This window comes from Carcharodon carcharias, chromosome 26, assembly GCF_017639515.1.
Source record: "Carcharodon carcharias isolate sCarCar2 chromosome 26, sCarCar2.pri, whole genome shotgun sequence".
NCBI classification, from domain to species: domain Eukaryota; kingdom Metazoa; phylum Chordata; class Chondrichthyes; order Lamniformes; family Lamnidae; genus Carcharodon; species Carcharodon carcharias.
In genome coordinates, this window is record NC_054492.1 from 4,819,971 (window position 1) to 4,837,560 (window position 17,590).

Sequence of the window (17,590 nt, forward strand, 5' to 3'; positions counted from 1 at the left end):
TGGAATGTGGATATTAGTCTGGGATGTTGGTGGAATGTGGATATTAGTCTGTTATGTTGGTGGAATGTGGATATTCGTCTAATGATGTTGATGGAATACAGATATTAGTCTGTGATGTTGGTGGAATGTGGATATTCGTCTGTGATGTTGATGGAATATGGATATAAGTCTGTGATTTTAATGGAACACGGATATTAGTCTGTGATGTTGGTGGAATACAGATATTAGTCTGTGATGTTGGTGGAATACGGATATTAGTCTGTGATGTTGGTGGAATGTGGATATTCGTCTGTGATGTTGGTGGAATACGGTTATTAGTCTGTGATGTTGGTGGAATATGGTTATTAGTCTGTGATGTTGGTGGAATATGGTTATTAGTCTGTGATGTTGGTGGAATATGGTTATTAGTCTGTGATGTTGGTGGAATGTGGATATTAGTCTGTGATGTTGGTGGAATGTGGATATTCGTCTGGGATGTTGATGGAAAATGGATATTAGTCTGTGATGCTGACAAAGAGCCACTCCCTTCTGACTGTACGCTATTGTCCCTCCGCTTCATGTGGGTCTGTCATGTGATGCTGCTGGTAGTGTCTGGTGGCTGTAAGGTATAACTGTCAGGTTGTTGCTTGATGAATCTGTGGGACAGCTCTCCCAATCTTGGCATGAATTCCCAGGTGTTAGTGAGGAGACTTTTCCACGGTTGACAGGCACATCTTGCCCATCGTTGTTTCCGGTCCCTAGGTTGACGCTGGGTGATCCATCTCGTTTTATTTTTGTTTCCACATTACTCTACTCTAGGTGTGCTCAGTCATTTAGAGGGTTGTTAAGAGTCAACTACATTTCTGTGGATCTGAGCCACATGTAGGCCAGACCAGGTAAGGGTGGCAGATTTCCTTCCCTAATGGGCACTTCTGAACCAGATGGGTTTTTATGACAATCTGGTAGTTTCATGGTCACTATCACTGATACTAGCTTTCAATTCCGAACTTATTAATTAACTGAATTTAAATTCCACCAGCTGCCATCTTAGGATCTGAACCAATCAGTCTTGAACATGCTTCCAGCCTTCTGGATTATTAGTTCAGCACATTCCAAATGTACTACTGATTCACCACAAAGAAAGCCCTTTTTATATCACTAGAAATTGTAAAGTTCCTCAGTTTGTTTGTTGGAAATAGAAAGTAAATGTGTAGACTCACTGCTTGAGCATTTCTGTGACAGGACTGATCACCCAGATCACACACGCTATTTATCCCATTCGTTCAATGTAATAATCTGTAACAGGTGGGCAATTCTCCTTCTCTGATAACTGTTGTCTTCTTCACACATAAGACTAACCCATCGTTACTCCTTGATTCTCAATTCAATAGCCCTGCCAACAAATACTGTCTCATTTTGCAAATATGTCTTTGCCACTGTTGTGCTGTGAATTTATATGAAGAGTATTTGCCTATGAGCTGTCCCCGAGTCCAGAGTCAGGTTGGTCGGTGATTCTTTCACTACTGCAGATTTTTGTCCTGCTCTGTCTCTTGTTGTGATTCAGCTATTCTGAAATAAATGAAACGATGCATCACAAAGCTTTGGCTGAAATCTCGGGACCATAGATCCTTTATAGAATTCAGGGAATTCATTGCCAGGTCATTAACCAATTATCGATTGACAGGTCTTAGCACATCTGTAAAAAGGTATTTGTTTAAAGTATGAGAAAATTATTCAGTATCTTAGATACTGTACGTTCTAAATTCTCAATCCTTTCCACAAACACATGTAAATGCTAATTACAGTATTTTGTTGTTGGGAACAAAAATATTGTTACAGGGCTGACAGGGTTAGAGAAGGAGTTTTTAACAGCTATTCCCTACCCATGTAGCCTGGGTATGGAGCAGGGCAAAAAACAGGCCCTTTCTTTCCTTGGACTAGGTGTTTAGTACAGCAGACATGACCAGCTAAGAAAATTTCATAGATTCTGAAGATAGTGTAAGTTTTATTTGATGATTCAATGTACAATATTAAAATGGATAATTAATTAATTGTTGTTTTATTGCCAGCAGGATGTTACAGACACTGAGTGACTGGTTTTGGTGGGATCACCTCTGGCTTCCCCGAAATTTAACCTGGGCCGACCTTGAAGACAGAGAAGGCTATGTGTATGCCAAGGCCTCCCATTTATATGTCACAGTCCTGTATGCTATTGTTTTTATGATAGCTCGACATTTCTTCGAAAGGTAAGGCCCTTTACTTTGCTTTGTCTTGTAGTGTCTGTGTGACAAGTGTACTGAAAGAGAACATGGAGATTCTGTGGATGATATAAACAGATGTTGAATGAGGGCCCACACAAAGCAGCATTGGAGCCAATGACTGCTTATTCCCATACACAGTCGTGGTGGGCCTATTCTTGAGGGAAGCCCCGTGTAAACATGGGAACATAGGAGCAGGGATAGACCATTCAGTCCATCGAGCCTGCTCTGCCATTCAGTTAGATTATGGCTGATCATCTACCTCAGTGCCACTTTCCCACGCTCTCCCCATGTCCCTTGATGTCATTTGTCTCCAGAAATCTATCAATTTATGTCTTGAACATACTCAATGACTGAGCTTCCATAGCCCTCTGGGGTAGAGAATTCCAAAGTTTCACCACCCTTTGAGTGAAGAAATTTCTCCTCCTTTCAGTCTTAATTAGCCTTCCCCTTATCCTGAGATTGTGTCCCCTGGTTTTAGACTCACCAGCCAGAGGAAACATCTTATCTACATCCACCCTGTCACACCCTGTAAGAATTCTGTAAGTTTCAATAAGATCACCTCCATTCTTTGCAAATCTAGAGAATACAGACCCAGTATCCTCAACCTCTTCTCATAAGACAATCCCACCATTCCAGGGATGAGTATAGTGAACATCCGTTGCACACCCACTATGGCGAATATATCCTTAGATAAGGAGACCAAAACTGTGCACAGTACACCAGGTGCCATCTCACCAAGGCTCTATACAATTGCAGCAAGATATCTTTACTCCTGTACTCAAATCCCATCACGATGAAGGCCAACATACCATTTGCCTTCCTAATTGCTCGCTGCACCTGCTTGCTAGCTTTTAGTTACTCATGAATAAGGACACCCAGATCCCTTTGGATGCCAACAATTCCAAATCTCTCACCATTTAAGAAATATTCTGCCTTTCTGTTTTTTCTACCAAAGTGAATAACTTCACATTTATTCACATTATGTCCCATCTGCCATGTTCTAGCCCATTCACTCAGCCTGTCCAAGTCCTCTTGAAGCCTCCACTCATCCTCCTCACAACTTACGTTCCCGCCCAGTTTGGTGTCATCAGCAAATTTGGGAATTTACAATTGGTCCCCACATCCAAATCATTTATCTCGATTGTGAACAGCTGTGGACCCAGCGCTGATCCTTGTGGTACCCGACTGGGAACAGCCTGCCATCCTGAGAATGACCTGTTTATTCCTACTCTCTGCTTTCTGTCTGTTAATAAAATTCTCAATCCATACTAGTATACTCCCCCAATCCCATACCCTCTAATTATGCTACATGTAACATCCTCAAAACAATCCCAACAGGTCCGTCAAACATGATTTCCCTTTTATAAATGCATGTTGACCCTGGCTGGCCTAATCATATCATTATTTTCCAAGTGTCTAGTTATCACATCCTTTCTAATAGATTCTAACACTTTCCCTACTACTGACATCAAACTAACAGGTCTGTAGTTCTACGTTTTTCTCTCCCTCCCTTCTTAAGTAGTTTGCTATTTCCCAGTCTGCAGGAACCTTTCCAGAATCTATAGAATCTTGAAAGATAACCACCAATGCATCCACTGTCTCTATAGACACCTCCTTCAACAGTCTAGGATGTAGCTCATTTGGTCCAGGGGATTTATCAACCTCCAATCCAATTAATTTTTCTGATACTACCTCATTATTTAATACTAATTTCTTTCAGTTCCTCATTTTCACAAGTCCCTTGGCTCCCCAGTATTTCTGGAAGATTTCTTTTCTCTTCCTCTGTGAAGACAGCTGCAAAGTAATTGTTTTGTTTCTCCTCCCATTCCCTATTCTCCATTATAAAGTCTCCAGTCTCCACCTGTAGTGGACCCACATTTGTCATTGCTAACCTTTTCATATACAGTCCACCTTTATGTTCCTTGCCAGTTTGCATTCATATTCGATTTTCCCTCTCTTTATCGGTTTCTTGGTCCTGCTTTGCTCGGTTCTAAGTTGCTCCCAATCCTCAGGCTTACCGCTTTTTTTCTGGCATTCCTATAAACCACTTCCTTTGATCTAGTGCAATCTTTAACTTCTTTTGTTAACCATGGTTTATTTGCCTTTCCTGTTGGGTTTTTTTTTGTCTTACAGAAATGTATATTTATTCTAGACCATGTAATGCTTCATTAAATGCTAGCCATTTCCTCAAAGATTTGGTGTCATTTTCCAATCCGCTGTACCCAAGTACTGCTCCAGAAAGCCATCTCATAACGCACCAGAAATTCATTCTCCACAGCACTAGCTCTAATTAGGTTTATGCAGTCTTAAGTAAATTGAAGTCACCCATTATTACTGTATTACCCGTGTTACATGCAGCTCTAATTTCCTGATTTATACTGTACCCAACATTAACGCTACAGTTTGTTGGCCTATAAACAACTCCCACCAATGTTTGCTGCTCCTTGCTGTTTCTTAGCTCCACCTAAACTGATCCTACATCTTGATCCTTTGATCTAAGATCCTCTCTCACTAATGTAGTGATCCCACCCCTTTACTAAGAGTGCTACCCCACCTCCTTCTCCTTGTTGCCTATCCTTTCAAAATTACGAATATCCTTGGATATTTAGTTCCCAGTCTTGATCACCCTGTAGCCATGTCTCTACAATGTTAATTAAATCATATCCATTTACCTCTATTTGTGCCTTCAAATTATCTACATTGTTGTGAATGCTGCATGCTTTCAAATAAAGTGCCCTTAACTTTGTCTTTTTAACATTATTCCACATTGTGATCCTATTTGACATTTGCCTTCGCTTTGTCTGCCTTCTAAGTTCGCTTACTATTTTTCTACTTTGTTACAAGTTTTGCTTCCTTCCAATCTGAGCTCCCTCTCAGTTTCCCATGCCCCTGCCAATCTAGTTTAAACTCTTCCCCCAATAGCACCATCGAATCACCCTGCTAAATATATATATATATATATATATATAATATATATATGAATGTATATATTTGTATATGAATATTAGTCCAGTCCTGCTGAGGTGCAACCCGTCCAGATTTTACAGGTCCCACCTGCCCCAGAACTGGTCCCAATGCCTCAGAAATCAGATGCTCTCCCTCCTATACTAATCCTCCAGCCACGTGCTCAATCGCTCAATCCTCTTATTCCGATGCTCACTAACACCTGGCACTAGGAGCAAACCTGAGATTACTGCTTTTGAGGTCCTGCTTTTTAATTTCTTTCTTAGCTCTATAAAATCTGCTTTCAGGACTTCATCCCTCTTCATATCAGTATCATTGGTAGCACTGTGGGCCACACCATCTGGCTGTTCACCCTCCCCCAGAAGAGTGTTCTATAGCTGCTCTGTGACATCCTTGAGCCTGGCATCAGGAAGGCAATGCGCCATTCTGGAGCCAAGTCTCCGGCCACAGAAATGCCTGTCTGTTCCCCTGATTAGTGAATCCCCTATCACTATTGCTCTTCCACTCTCCTTTCTCCCCCTCCTGCGCAGCTGAGCCGCCTCTTGGAGCCCTGGACTTGGCTCTGGCTGCGCTCCTCTGGAGACTTATTGCCTTCATCAGTATCCAAAATTGAAAGCTGGTTAGTGAGCGAGATCGACTCAGAGCACTCCTGTGCTCCCTGCCTGGTTCTCTCAGGCTGCCCAGAGGTCACCCATTCCCTCTCTGCCTGCATCTCCTAACCTGCAGTGTGACCATTGCCCTAAAGGAGTGATTGGTCGTCTCCTTCTTTGATCAGCTAATATAATTTTTTCTGTAGAGCAATTCAGTCTGAAACCTTTTACTGCTCGGACTGAATAAATGTCACCTGAAAACCATTAAAGGCTGTAATTCTGTAACTGCACCTTTGTTGTGGGCACACATCAGGTAATTCAACACTGAAATCGTAACATGCACAGTCTTATACATATTTAATATGTGGAAAGCAAAGTGAAATTTATCAGAAACTTACTATTTTGGAAATCCGGTATCTTTCTCGAAATTAATATATTTCCTGTGACATTTCCCTCAGTGATGACATGGGATGAATATGGTATTATTCAGCATATTTTAGTAGATCTCTACAGTGTGGAGCTCAGGTCTGGAGTGGGAGCAGTCAATTGGTAATAGAAGAACAAAGGCTGAGAGAGCAGAACAGTTGGGCTTTAGTGGCCTCAACTCTTGACCATCAAAGCTGGGATGCAGAGAAATAACTTCATAAAGTCAAACCTCAAAGCAATGGGGTAAATTTAATGAGCTCGAGCTCTTGGAGGGAAGTGAGGCCGGGTAGATCACAAAATCAGGGGCGGGCCTGTCACATCTAATGTGCAGTCACCAGCGATTAGTTTTCTAGTTTAGTTCAAGACTTTCCGATGGCAAGCTCCCCACAGCTTAATCCCCCAGAGGACAGACTTTTTTTTACATGTTGATTCCACAATGATACAATTCTTCACTAACTTAGCGCAAACAATTCATCATGTGATATTCTAAAAAAGGAATACTTATAATATTTTATGAATATCACAACATGGTAAGCTTTGTAATTTAACATCTGTGTCCATAACCTAGCAGATTTAATACTGAAGAGGTCGAGGAGTCACAATGAGATTTTCTACTCAGGTTATAGCCGTCATCTTTCTTCAGCCAGATTGCTGTCTACCCTATACATAAGAACCAGTCCCACATAGAAAGCCTGAAAAATACAACCAACATGAACTTGGTTACATCTGTCAATCAAGTCATTAAGCTGAAAGGGAGTTATTAAATAAAACATTCCATTTGATGGCTGTTTTAAGTTTCATCAATTTATCTCTTTCTGTGTCATTAGAACCAATAGGAATCTGATGGGAGTCGAACAGTTTGGTGCACTGAAACAAATAGCATTCCTCAGTGCTGTTTCAACCACCGAAAAACAGAGATACATTCCGTGTCCATTCCCCTAGCGCAATGTTTGTTCATTTTAAAGGTGATCATTGCTGCCAACTCAGGCTGAAGCAGTCACAAGTCAATATTTCAGCAGACATAGCCCTTAAGCACAAAGTCCACCACCGCTGACAAATATTGTAGAAAACAAAGCGAGATTCTAAATTTAGATCACTTTTATGATGAATATTACATATCAAATCAGACCATCAAACACAGCAAACAGTGAGAGTTTCATGCCTAAGTTGTGACCTTGTCTGCAATGAGGGAATGTGCTGCTGATAGGATTTGATAGCCTCTCTTAGTATCAACCCCCCTACCTCACTGCCCTGATCTTTAAACCTTTTTTGGTTTAAAAAGGCTCCCAGACCAGCTTTTTCCAATGTCACTCTTGGATGAATTGCTGGGAGGGGTTGGGAGAACATCTCCATTCATGGTCCTTTCTTGTGGGAGGTGTTTGAAAGATTTGTTCCTTCCAACCTTTGGCATTTCTGGGACTGGGGACGTTTCATGTGGGGGCTCACTGACTGACTGGATCTCACGGAAGAGTGTGTATAAGTCCATACTCTGCCCTCGTGATAAAGCTATCTAGGGTTTGCAGCCCTTCTCGAGAGAGAGAGACTGAGTGTGAGAGAGCCAATGAAATGTAGGGCTGAAGTTTGCAGATTGTGTGGACTTCCTCCTCAGTTTTATGAGCAGCCATTAATTAACTGGCTGTTCCCATGGTTGCCATTCCGTTCAGCATGGCTGCCACCCCAATCAGAAAGCCAGCAGCACCACCAGGAACTGTGGTCATTGTTGAGACAGGTGGAGGGGGATCTGTCACAATGTGCAGGTAAGGGGGACATTGGATGCCTTCCCTGTCCACGGTTCCCCCTGCCATGCCTCACAAATTCCCCCCCCACACCCCCCACCCACTCCACCCTGGGCTGCCACTGGGAGGTTGCTTCCATTCAGCTGGTGGCTTCTGTGCACAGTGGGGAGTGGGGCTTGTGGTTCAATCTGCCATTGGCAAAATACTGACAACCTGGTAAAATGGCCCTTAATAGGGCCTTTGTATATTTAAATTGGGGGTGGGCAGCCTGTCCAACCCCTTTCCTGCTATCTGTAAAACTCCCCTAGGCCGGGGAGCTGATCCGCCAATGGCTCCCAGTGATTTTACCTCCCTCTACCCAAACCCCCTTGCATCGCTTCCTGCTTCCTGGAGGATAGTAAAATTCTGCCCATAATTACGGTTGTAATGTTAGCTATTGTGGTAGCTAATTATGAGCACAGCATGATTCCTCATATTCATAATAAGATAAATAACTAATTTCTCTAAACAGAGAAATTCAGTCCCATTCCCAGTACAAATGAGGATTCTTGCTATAGATTGGACTTACTGTTCATCTCATAAATGATAAATATTCTATTTGCTCCTTGGCAGCATTCAGTACTTCTGTACTTTGATCTCTTTCAAGAAATCTTGCTGCTCTGTGGCTTCTGTATGAATGATCCATAAGATGCATTGCAGCAAATTTCCAAGATTTCTTTGACAACACATCCAAAACCCATACCTCTAGCTGGAAGGACAGGGGCAGAAGGTGCATGGGAACAGCACCATCTCCTGAGTTCCTTTCAAAGTCACACCTGGACATGCACCATCGTTGCTGAGTAAAAATCCTGGAACTCCCTCCCTGACAGTAATGTGGGAGAACCTTCACCACACGGACTGCAGCAGTTTAAGAAGACGATATATCACCACTTCCTCAAGGGCAATTAGGAATGGGCAATAAATGCTTGTCAGCAACATACATAGCCTCGAGTGAATAAATTTTTAAAAAACTATTACTAGATCTTTAATTGAATACATTGTGGGCAAGTTACAAGATGACATTGTAAACGATCAGTCAGATAAGATAAATTACAATCAAGACTCAGCTGATGAAATGGTTAAGCAAAGTGTTATGGCTATGGGGTGGGTTGGCATGGAAAGGGTCATCTCCAAACCACCTTTCCTCTCATAGGGTGGGGGGGGGGGGGTGGGGGGGGGGGCGGAATGTTGAGCCATCTGCCTCCTCCCTCCTTCCTGCCCCTTACAGGTATCACATCTACCCTTACTCTCATGATAAAATCATCAGATGAAATTTAATGCAGAGAAGTGTGAAATGATGTATTTTGGAAGGAAGATTGAGAAGAGGGAATATAAAAGTGGGTGCAGGAGCAGAAACCTGGGGATGTATGTACACAAATCTTTGAAGATGACAAGTTAATAAGATTGTTTTAAGAGAAACACATGGTATCTTTATAAATAAAGTCATTGGGTTAAAAAGCAAGGTAAACCTTTACAGATCACTGGTCAGACCTCAGTTGTGTCCAACTCTGGCCATGACACTTTCGGAAGGATGTCAAGGCCTTGACAAGGGTGTAGAAGAGATTTGCTAGAATGGGAGCAGGGATGGTGGACTGTAGTTACTTGGAAAGAATAGAGAAGCTAGGATTGTTATGAGGAAGGTCAAGGGGAGATTTAATAAGGGTGTTCAAACTCATAAAAGATAGAGTAAATGAATCAAAACTGTTTATCCTTCAGAAAGGTCAGTAACCTGAGAACCGGATTAGGGTGGGGGAGGTATTAATTTTCTCAGTTTTGTTACGATCTGCGTTGTAATGGCTGAAAAGGCAGTGGAAGTAGATTTGATAACTTTCAAAATGGAACTGGGTAAATATTTGAAACAAAAAATATTGCAAGGGCTGTGGGGAAATGGCAGGGAAATGAGAGGAATTGATTAGGTCTTTCAAAAAGTCAGCACAGACATAATCAGAAGAAACCATGACTCACTTTGATTGTAGCCCCAGGTTTATGATAATGCATTTACATTCACAGATTGATAGCGACACCTCTTGCCAAAATGATGGGGATTAAGAACCAAATACGATTGAAGGTCACATATAACGTGGTTTTAGAAAACTTTTTTGTCTCAATTTCAAAGCATCCTACCAGGGTAAGTTTGCATTTGAATTTGAAAATTGCTGTAAAAAGTATAAGTTTTTTTATGCAAAACATTAAGCAACCCCTCCCTCACAGTTATTGTGACTTCACTTGGACACATTGATAATAAAGATGAATCAGGTATTACTTTAGTATTTATTATTTCTGATACAAACACATTTCCACGTGAGTCAGAGATTGCACAGTTGCAGCTTGGGTGGGTTGGAAGTTTTAAGTAAAAGATGAGGCATGTTGAACACACCGAGGACATTGAAATGGAAGAGCTCTTTAAAACAAAAATGTAGGCTCAATTTCTTTTGAAGAGACCCAGTTCCAACAATGAAGGATTCGATAATTCACCAGGTACAGCATCTTCTGTCATTATGTAACTTACAGAAAAACGCCAGAAAGGAAAACATCCACTTGTTCATCCTCCTGTCCAGTACTGCGTTGCTACCTTGCCCGTTGCAATGCAGACACTCCCCACCCAGAGCAATGAAACCGCCCAGGACCTAAAAACCAGATAAAGGGCAGAATATTGCAGGGCAGGAAGGAGGGAGGAGGCAGATGGCTCAACCTTTTCCCCCCAACCCCAACCCTGTCTCTGGTGGTTTGGAGATGCCCCTTTCCATGCCAGCCCACCCCACAGCCATAGCACACTGTGGGTGTAGCTAAACAGGAGCAGTATGCGACTTCCGCCCCCCAGGAGCTGCCAGCCAATCCGATTGGCCGGCTGCCCTATCAGTCCCGACAGCGCCAAGAGCACATTAGTGGGCACTGCTGGGACTGCAGCGGGGAATAAGAAGAAACAACAATGGATCCCCGGAAACAGGTGAGCCGGGGTCTTGGGCAGGTTAGGGAGGGGGATGGAGGTGGTGGGTTTAATGTAACAGGCAGGTAGGAAGAAAAGTGTGGGGTTTTATCTTATGGGGGCTGCCCCTCCCTCTTCAGTCCACAAAGGGCATTCCCCAAAGATAGAACCTCCCCCCCTTCCTTCCTGCCCTTTGAAAATTAAAAAAAAACAATCAGGCTGCCCAGTCCTGCACCAAATGTTTTATGGTGTGGGCAGCATATTATTGGGATCAATTGGCTTGGTAATGAGCCAGATTGACCCTTGATTATCTATTTAAACATGGCAGGCAGGCTGTCAATTTCAGCGCCTGTTCACCCCCACCCGTATAATAGGGGTGAACTCAGGGGTGGGTGGAAAGGTGATGGGTGTACACCTGCCCTATTTTACGTGCCCCCCCCACCCCAAATGCCAAAAACACACCTGGCAAGGGAAAGTAAAATGCAACCCAAAATCCCAGGACCATTAGGTGAGCTCTGGAAAATTGTTGCTGACCTCTGTCCAGGAGATCACTCTGGCCCTGATTTAATGTTACACAGTAACTACCTCTTGTATGTGGTGATTTCCATCCCAGAGAGATCCAGGTCCAGATCTCTTTTGAAGGAATTTAGCCAATCAGTGGCCACCAGACTAACCTGTTCCAGAGGTTAACTATTCTCTGGGGAAGGAACCACCTCCAAAAATCTAACCTACTACTGCCCCAACCTATTGAGTTGAAACAATTTGTCTACACAGACACAATCCAAGCTCTGCATCATTTTAAAGATCTTGCTGGAATCACCCCAAGTATCCACTTCTCTAAAGTGGAGAGACCCAGATCTATGAGAAGCCTGCGGAAGTAACACACTTCAAACTGGGGCCTAATCTAATAGGTCACCTCTCAACCTTCTGCAAAGTTACAGAGCCACCCGTTATGTGAGGAGATCAAAGTTGGACACAGTATTCTAACTGAGGCTTGACCAAGACCTTGTACAAGGACAAAATAATGAGTTTTTTAGAGAATAACCTCGCATCATTGTCAGCATTTCTCCCACCTGAGTAAGGGTAATGGACATGCAGCAAATGAACTGGGGATGGGGAAGCTTCATTTGGTGAAATTTTCTTGACGGTTAAGGACACCAACCTGTGAGAGACAGGTTCTGCCACAAATGCCGCTGTGAAGTGGGTATCTGGTGTCGCTGTAGATTCCTGTCTTTGGTGTTGGCGCCTGTTGCCAAGCCACTGCAGTCACTGATTGTCATGGTAGCGTAAGTCAGCTCACAGGTGATGTCACCATCGTCATCGGCTGGTGTTCCCAGTGTGAAAGTTTAGGCTCTTTGTTGTCAGGCTTGTAAACATCCTTGAAATGAAGCTTTGGAGGTCCCATTGCTCACGGAGCTCTGGCTACCTCTCCAAACAGAAAGTCCTTGCGTATGTGACAAATTCCACCCTGCAAATGTCCCCAAGCCAGAAAAGCCACCTCTGTTTGATGAGTGTCAATGTAGATGGGAGCTTTGCCTTTGAAAGGATTGCTGTATTTATCCTTCCAGAAGATGCACAGAACACACCTCAAACAGCAAAGATGAAAGTCGTTGAGCTTCCTTTCTTGATAGCTGTAAGTTGTCCATGTTTCACAGGCATACAGCAAGGTGCTGAGAACACAAGCTTCATTAAGCAGCATCTTGGTCCTAAGACTCAGTTTGAGGTTATTCCATGCATGTTTTGTGAGTGGGCTAAAGGTGGTGTCGGTTTTCCCAATGCATGTATTGAGCTCTGCATCAAGAGAAGGATTGTGTGTTGCTGTGGACCCAAGGACCCAAGCAGAATTTGCAAAGCGCTTCCGGCAGGAGCTCTTTGGTGCGATCAAGAGCGAGGAAGAGAAACCATGACCGAGGTTTCCTTGATGCTTATAGTCAGAGAGAACACGTTATGGTGTGGGAGAGGAATCCATGAGTCTTTGTAGCTGAGTTTCCGTGTGAGAAACTGGCACAGCGCTGTCAGCGTGGAGAGGTTCTCTGATCGAGACGTGCTGTAATTCTGTTTTCACTTTCAGTCTGGACAGAATGTAGAGCTTTCTGTCTGACCGAGTTTGCAGGTAAACTCCTTCTATATCTGCAGGGAAGGCAAAAGTCAGGAGAAGAAAATACCAGATTGGGGGCGAGGACACAGCCCTGTTACACTCCACTCCTCACTCTGAAACTGTCAAACTCTCCAGCGCACGTTGTCATGAAGGGAGAGGAGGAGACTGAGGAGCTTTCCTGGGCAGCCAATTTTCTCCATAACCAGCCCTGCTGACCGTGTTGGAAGCTTCAGTCAGATCTACAAAAGGAAGGTAAAGAGGTACATCCTGTTCTCTTGGAGCTGATGTATGGAGAGGATCCTGTCCACAGTAAATCCTCTGGTACAGAAACCACACTGCGTTCCAGGTACACTCCATCTGAAAGTAGATGGAATCATTTAAGCCTGACCCTTGCGAAGGCTTCCCAATGATGCTCAGGAGTGAGATGCCCCTGTACTTGTTGCAGTCTCCTCTGTCGCCTTTGCTTTTGTAGTCTGATGATTTTTATGTTATGCATCTCCTAAGGAATGGAGCCTACTTTCCAACAGAGAAGGAGAAGATCATGGAAGTGTGGCAAAAGATGGAATTTTCCATGTTTGAGGAGTTCAGTTGGAATTCCATCATTGCCGGATGCCTTTCTATTTGCTAATCGATTTAAAAAGTGTTTTCAGGCTGAAGTGAAGATGGTTCTTCATCTAACTCAGCCACGACAGCAAGATGAGGAGGTGCATCGAACCCAGGCTGAGAGGTCAGTCTCACGAGAGTACAGCTCACAGCAATGTTCAACCCACTGGGACATCGGTTTGCTTTTGTCAGTGAGTAGATTTCAGGGGGGCAACTTTGATGATAAGATCAAGTGTCCTCTTGATCCCACCGTACATAACATAGATTTCTGTTGTCATAGGCAGTTTGGATTTCTTGACATAGGCTGATCCAGTGTTTATTTACTCAGTATTTATTTACTCAGTGTTTATCCAGTGCTTATTTACTCAGTGTCACCCTATCTTTTGACTACTTTCAGCTGGTGCAGTGTTTTAGCTGTTGTGGGTATTTTGTGCATCATTGTAGACTTTGCTATTTTGCTTCAATGACATATGTCATCTCAGCTGAGTAGGTCTCAAACCCAGTCTTTGTTGCAGGCTCCCGCTTTACCAAATATTGCTGCCACTGTTTCATACAGGTTAATCTTAGTGACTTCCAAACTTTATCAATATCAATATCAGCATTTCCTGGCTAAAACTTTGGCGGGTCCCAATCACTCGAGCTTCAATACAAAACACAGGTCCGTGTCAGGGCTGGTCCGTGTCAGGGCTGGTCCGTGTCAGGACTGGTCCGTGTCATGGATGTTGATGCGCGCTGGTCCGTGTCATGGATGTTGATGCGTGCTGGTCCGTGTCAGACGTGTTGATGTGCGCTGGTCCGTGTCAGGGCTGGTCCGTGTCAGGGCTGGTCCGTGTCAGGGCTGGTCCATGTCATGGATGTTGATGCGCGCTGGTCCGTGTCATGGATGTTGATGCGCGCTGGTCCGTGTCAGACGTGTTGATGTGCGCTGGTTCGTGTCAGGGCTGGTCCGTGTCAGGGCTGGTCCGTGTCAGGGCTGGTCCATGTCAGGCGTGTTGATGCGCGCTGGTCCGTGTCAGGGCTGGTCCGTGTCAGGCATGTTGATGCGCGCTGGTCCGTGTCAGGGCTGGTCCATGTCAGGCATGTTGATGCGCGTTGGTCCATGTCAGGCGTGTTGATGCGCGCTGGTCCGTGTCAGGGGTGTTGATGCGCGCTGGTCCGTGTCAGGGGTGTTGATGCGCGCTGGTCTGTGTCAGGGCTGGTCCGTGTCAGGGGTGTTGATGCCCGCTGGTCCGTGTCAGAGGTGTTGATGCCCGCTGGTCCGTGTCAGGGCTGGTCCGTGTCAGGCGTGTTGATGCGCGCTGGTCTGTGTCAGGCGTGTTGATGCGCGCTGGTCCGTGTCAGGCGTGTTGATGCGCGCTGGTCCATGTCAGGGATGTTGATGCGCGCGCTGGTCCGTGTCAGGGATGTTGATGCGCGTTGGTCCGTGTCAGGCGTGTTGATGCGCGCTGGTCCATGTCAGGGCTGGTCCATGTCAGGGCTGGTCTGTGTCAGGCGTGTTGATGCGCGCTGGTCCGTGTCAGGGCTGGTCCGTGTCAGGCATGTTGATGCGCACTGGTCCGCGTCAGGGGTGTTGATGCGCGCTGGTCAGGGTCAGGCGTGTTGATGCGCGCTGGTGCGTGTCAGGCGTGTTGATGCGCGCTGGTGCGTGTCAGGCGTGTTGATGCGCGCTGGTGCGTGTCAGGCGTGTTGATGCGCGCTGGTGCGTGTCAGGCGTGTTGATGCGCGCTGGTGCGTGTCAGGCGTGTTGATGCGCGCTGGTGCGTGTCAGGCGTGTTGATGCGCGCTGGTGCGTGTCAGGCGTGTTGATGCGCGCTGGTGCGTGTCAGGCGTGTTGATGCGCGCTGGTGCGTGTCAGGGCTGGTCCGTGTCAGGGATGTTGATGCGCGTTGGTCCGTGTCAGGCGTGTTGATGCGCGCTGGTCCGTGTCAGGCGTGTTGATGCGCGCTGGTCCGTGTCAGGGATGTTGATGCGCGTTGTTCCGTGTCAGGGGTGTTGATGCGCGCTGGTGCGTGTCAGGGGTGTTGATGCGCGCTGGTGCGTGTCAGGGATGTTGATGCGCGCTGGTGCGTGTCAGGGATGTTGATGCGCGCTGGTGCGTGTCAGGGATGTTGATGCGCGCTGGTGCGTGTCAGGGATGTTGATGCGCGCTGGTGCGTGTCAGGGATGTTGATGCGCGCTGGTGCGTGTCAGGGATGTTGATGCGCGCTGGTGCGTGTCAGGGATGTTGATGCGCGCTGGTGCGTGTCAGGGATGTTGATGCGCGCTGGTGCGTGTCAGGGATGTTGATGCGCGCTGGTGCGTGTCAGGGATGTTGATGCGCGCTGGTGCGTGTCAGGGATGTTGATGCGCGCTGGTGCGTGTCACGCGTGTTGATGCGCGCTGGTCCGTGCCAGGGCTGGTCCGTGTCAGGGCTGGTCCGTGTCAGGGCTGGTCCGTGTCAGGGCTGGTCCGTGTCAGGGGTGTTGATGCGCGTTGGTCCGTGTCAGGCGTGTTGATGCGCGCTGGTCCGTGTCAGGGATGTTGATGCCTGTTGGTCCGTGTCAGGGGAGTTGATGCGCGTTGGTCCGTGTCAGGCGTGTTGATGCGCGCTGGTGCGTGTCAGGCGTGTTGATGCGCGCTGGTGCGTGTCAGGGATGTTGATGCGTGCTGTTCCGAGTCAGGCATGTTGATGCGCGCTGGTCCGTGTCAGGGCTGGTCCGTGTCAGGGATGTTGATGCGCGTTGGTCCATGTCAGGCGTGTTGATGCATGTTGGTCCGTGTCAGGGCTGGTCCGTGTCAGGGCTGGTCCGTGTCAGGGCTGGTCCGTGTCAGGGCTGGTCCGTGTCAGGGCTGGTCCGTGTCAGGGATGTTGATGCGCGTTGGTCCGCGTCAGGGATGTTGATGCGCGTTGGTCCGCGTCAGGGATGTTGATGCGCGTTGGTCCGCGTCAGGGATGTTGATGCGCGTTGGTCCGCGTCAGGGATGTTGATGCGCGTTGGTCCGCGTCAGGGATGTTGATGCGCGTTGGTCCGCGTCAGGGATGTTGATGCGCGTTGGTCCGCGTCAGGGATGTTGATGCGCGTTGGTCCGCGTCAGGGATGTTGATGCGCGTTGGTCCGCGTCAGGGATGTTGATGCGCGTTGGTCCGCGTCAGGGATGTTGATGCGCGTTGGTCCGCGTCAGGGATGTTGATGCGCGTTGGTCCGCGTCAGGGATGTTGATGCGCGCTGGTCCGCGTCAGGGATGTTGATGCGCGCTGGTCCGCGTCATGGATGTTGATGCGCATTGGACCGCGTCAGGGCTAGTGCGTGTCAGGTATGTTGATGTGCGTTGGTCCGTGTCAGGGCTGGTGCGTGTCAGGGCTGGTCCGCGTCAGGCGTGTTGATGCACGCCGGTCCGCGTCAGGCATGTTGATGCACGCTGGTCCGCGTCAGGCGTGTTGATGCGCGCTGGTCCGCGTCAGGCGTGTTGATGCGCTCTGGTCCGTGTCAGGGCTGGTCCGTGTCAGGGCTGGTCCGTGTCAGGGCTGGTCCGTGTCAGGGCTGGTCCGTGTCAGGGATGTTGATGTGCGCTGGTCCGTGTCAGGGCTGGTCCGTGTCAGGGCTGGTCCGTGTCAGGGATGTTGATGTGCGCTGGTCCGTGTCAGGGCTGGTCTGTGTCAGGGCTGGTCCATGTCAGGCGTGTTGATGTGCGCTGGTCTGTGTCAGGGTTGGTCCGTGTCAGGCGTATTGATGCGTGCTGGTGCGTGTCAGGGGTGTTGATGCGCGTTGGTCCGCGTCAGGGGTGTTGATGCGCGTTGGTCCGCGTCAGGCGTGTTGATGCGCGTTGGTCTGCGTCAGGCGTGTTGATGCACGCTGGTCCGTGTCAGGCATGTTGATGCGCGCTGGTCCGTGTCAGGCATGTTGATGCGCGCTGGTCTGTGTCAGGGCTGGTCCGTGTCAGGGCTGGTCCGTGTCAGGGCTGGTCCGTGTCAGGGCTGGTCCGTGTCA

At 47.0% G+C, this 17,590-nt stretch overlaps 1 protein-coding gene across 3 annotated transcripts in view; it reads left to right on the forward strand.

Moving 5' to 3' along the window:
• Window positions 1-17,590, forward strand: part of cers3a (ceramide synthase 3a) — a 151,875-nt gene that overhangs the window by 13,716 nt on the left and 120,569 nt on the right. For 2 of the 3 annotated variants that reach the window (XM_041175128.1, XM_041175131.1), the window contains exons 2-3: window positions 2,052-2,225; window positions 10,006-10,123. In XM_041175128.1, coding sequence (XP_041031062.1) covers window positions 2,053-2,225; window positions 10,006-10,123 — 291 coding nt within the window. In that variant the 5' untranslated portion in view covers window position 2,052. Of the gene's footprint in view, window positions 1-2,048; window positions 2,226-10,005; window positions 10,124-17,590 lie in introns of all 3 variants that reach the window. The other variant, XM_041175129.1, reaches the window with a different exon arrangement.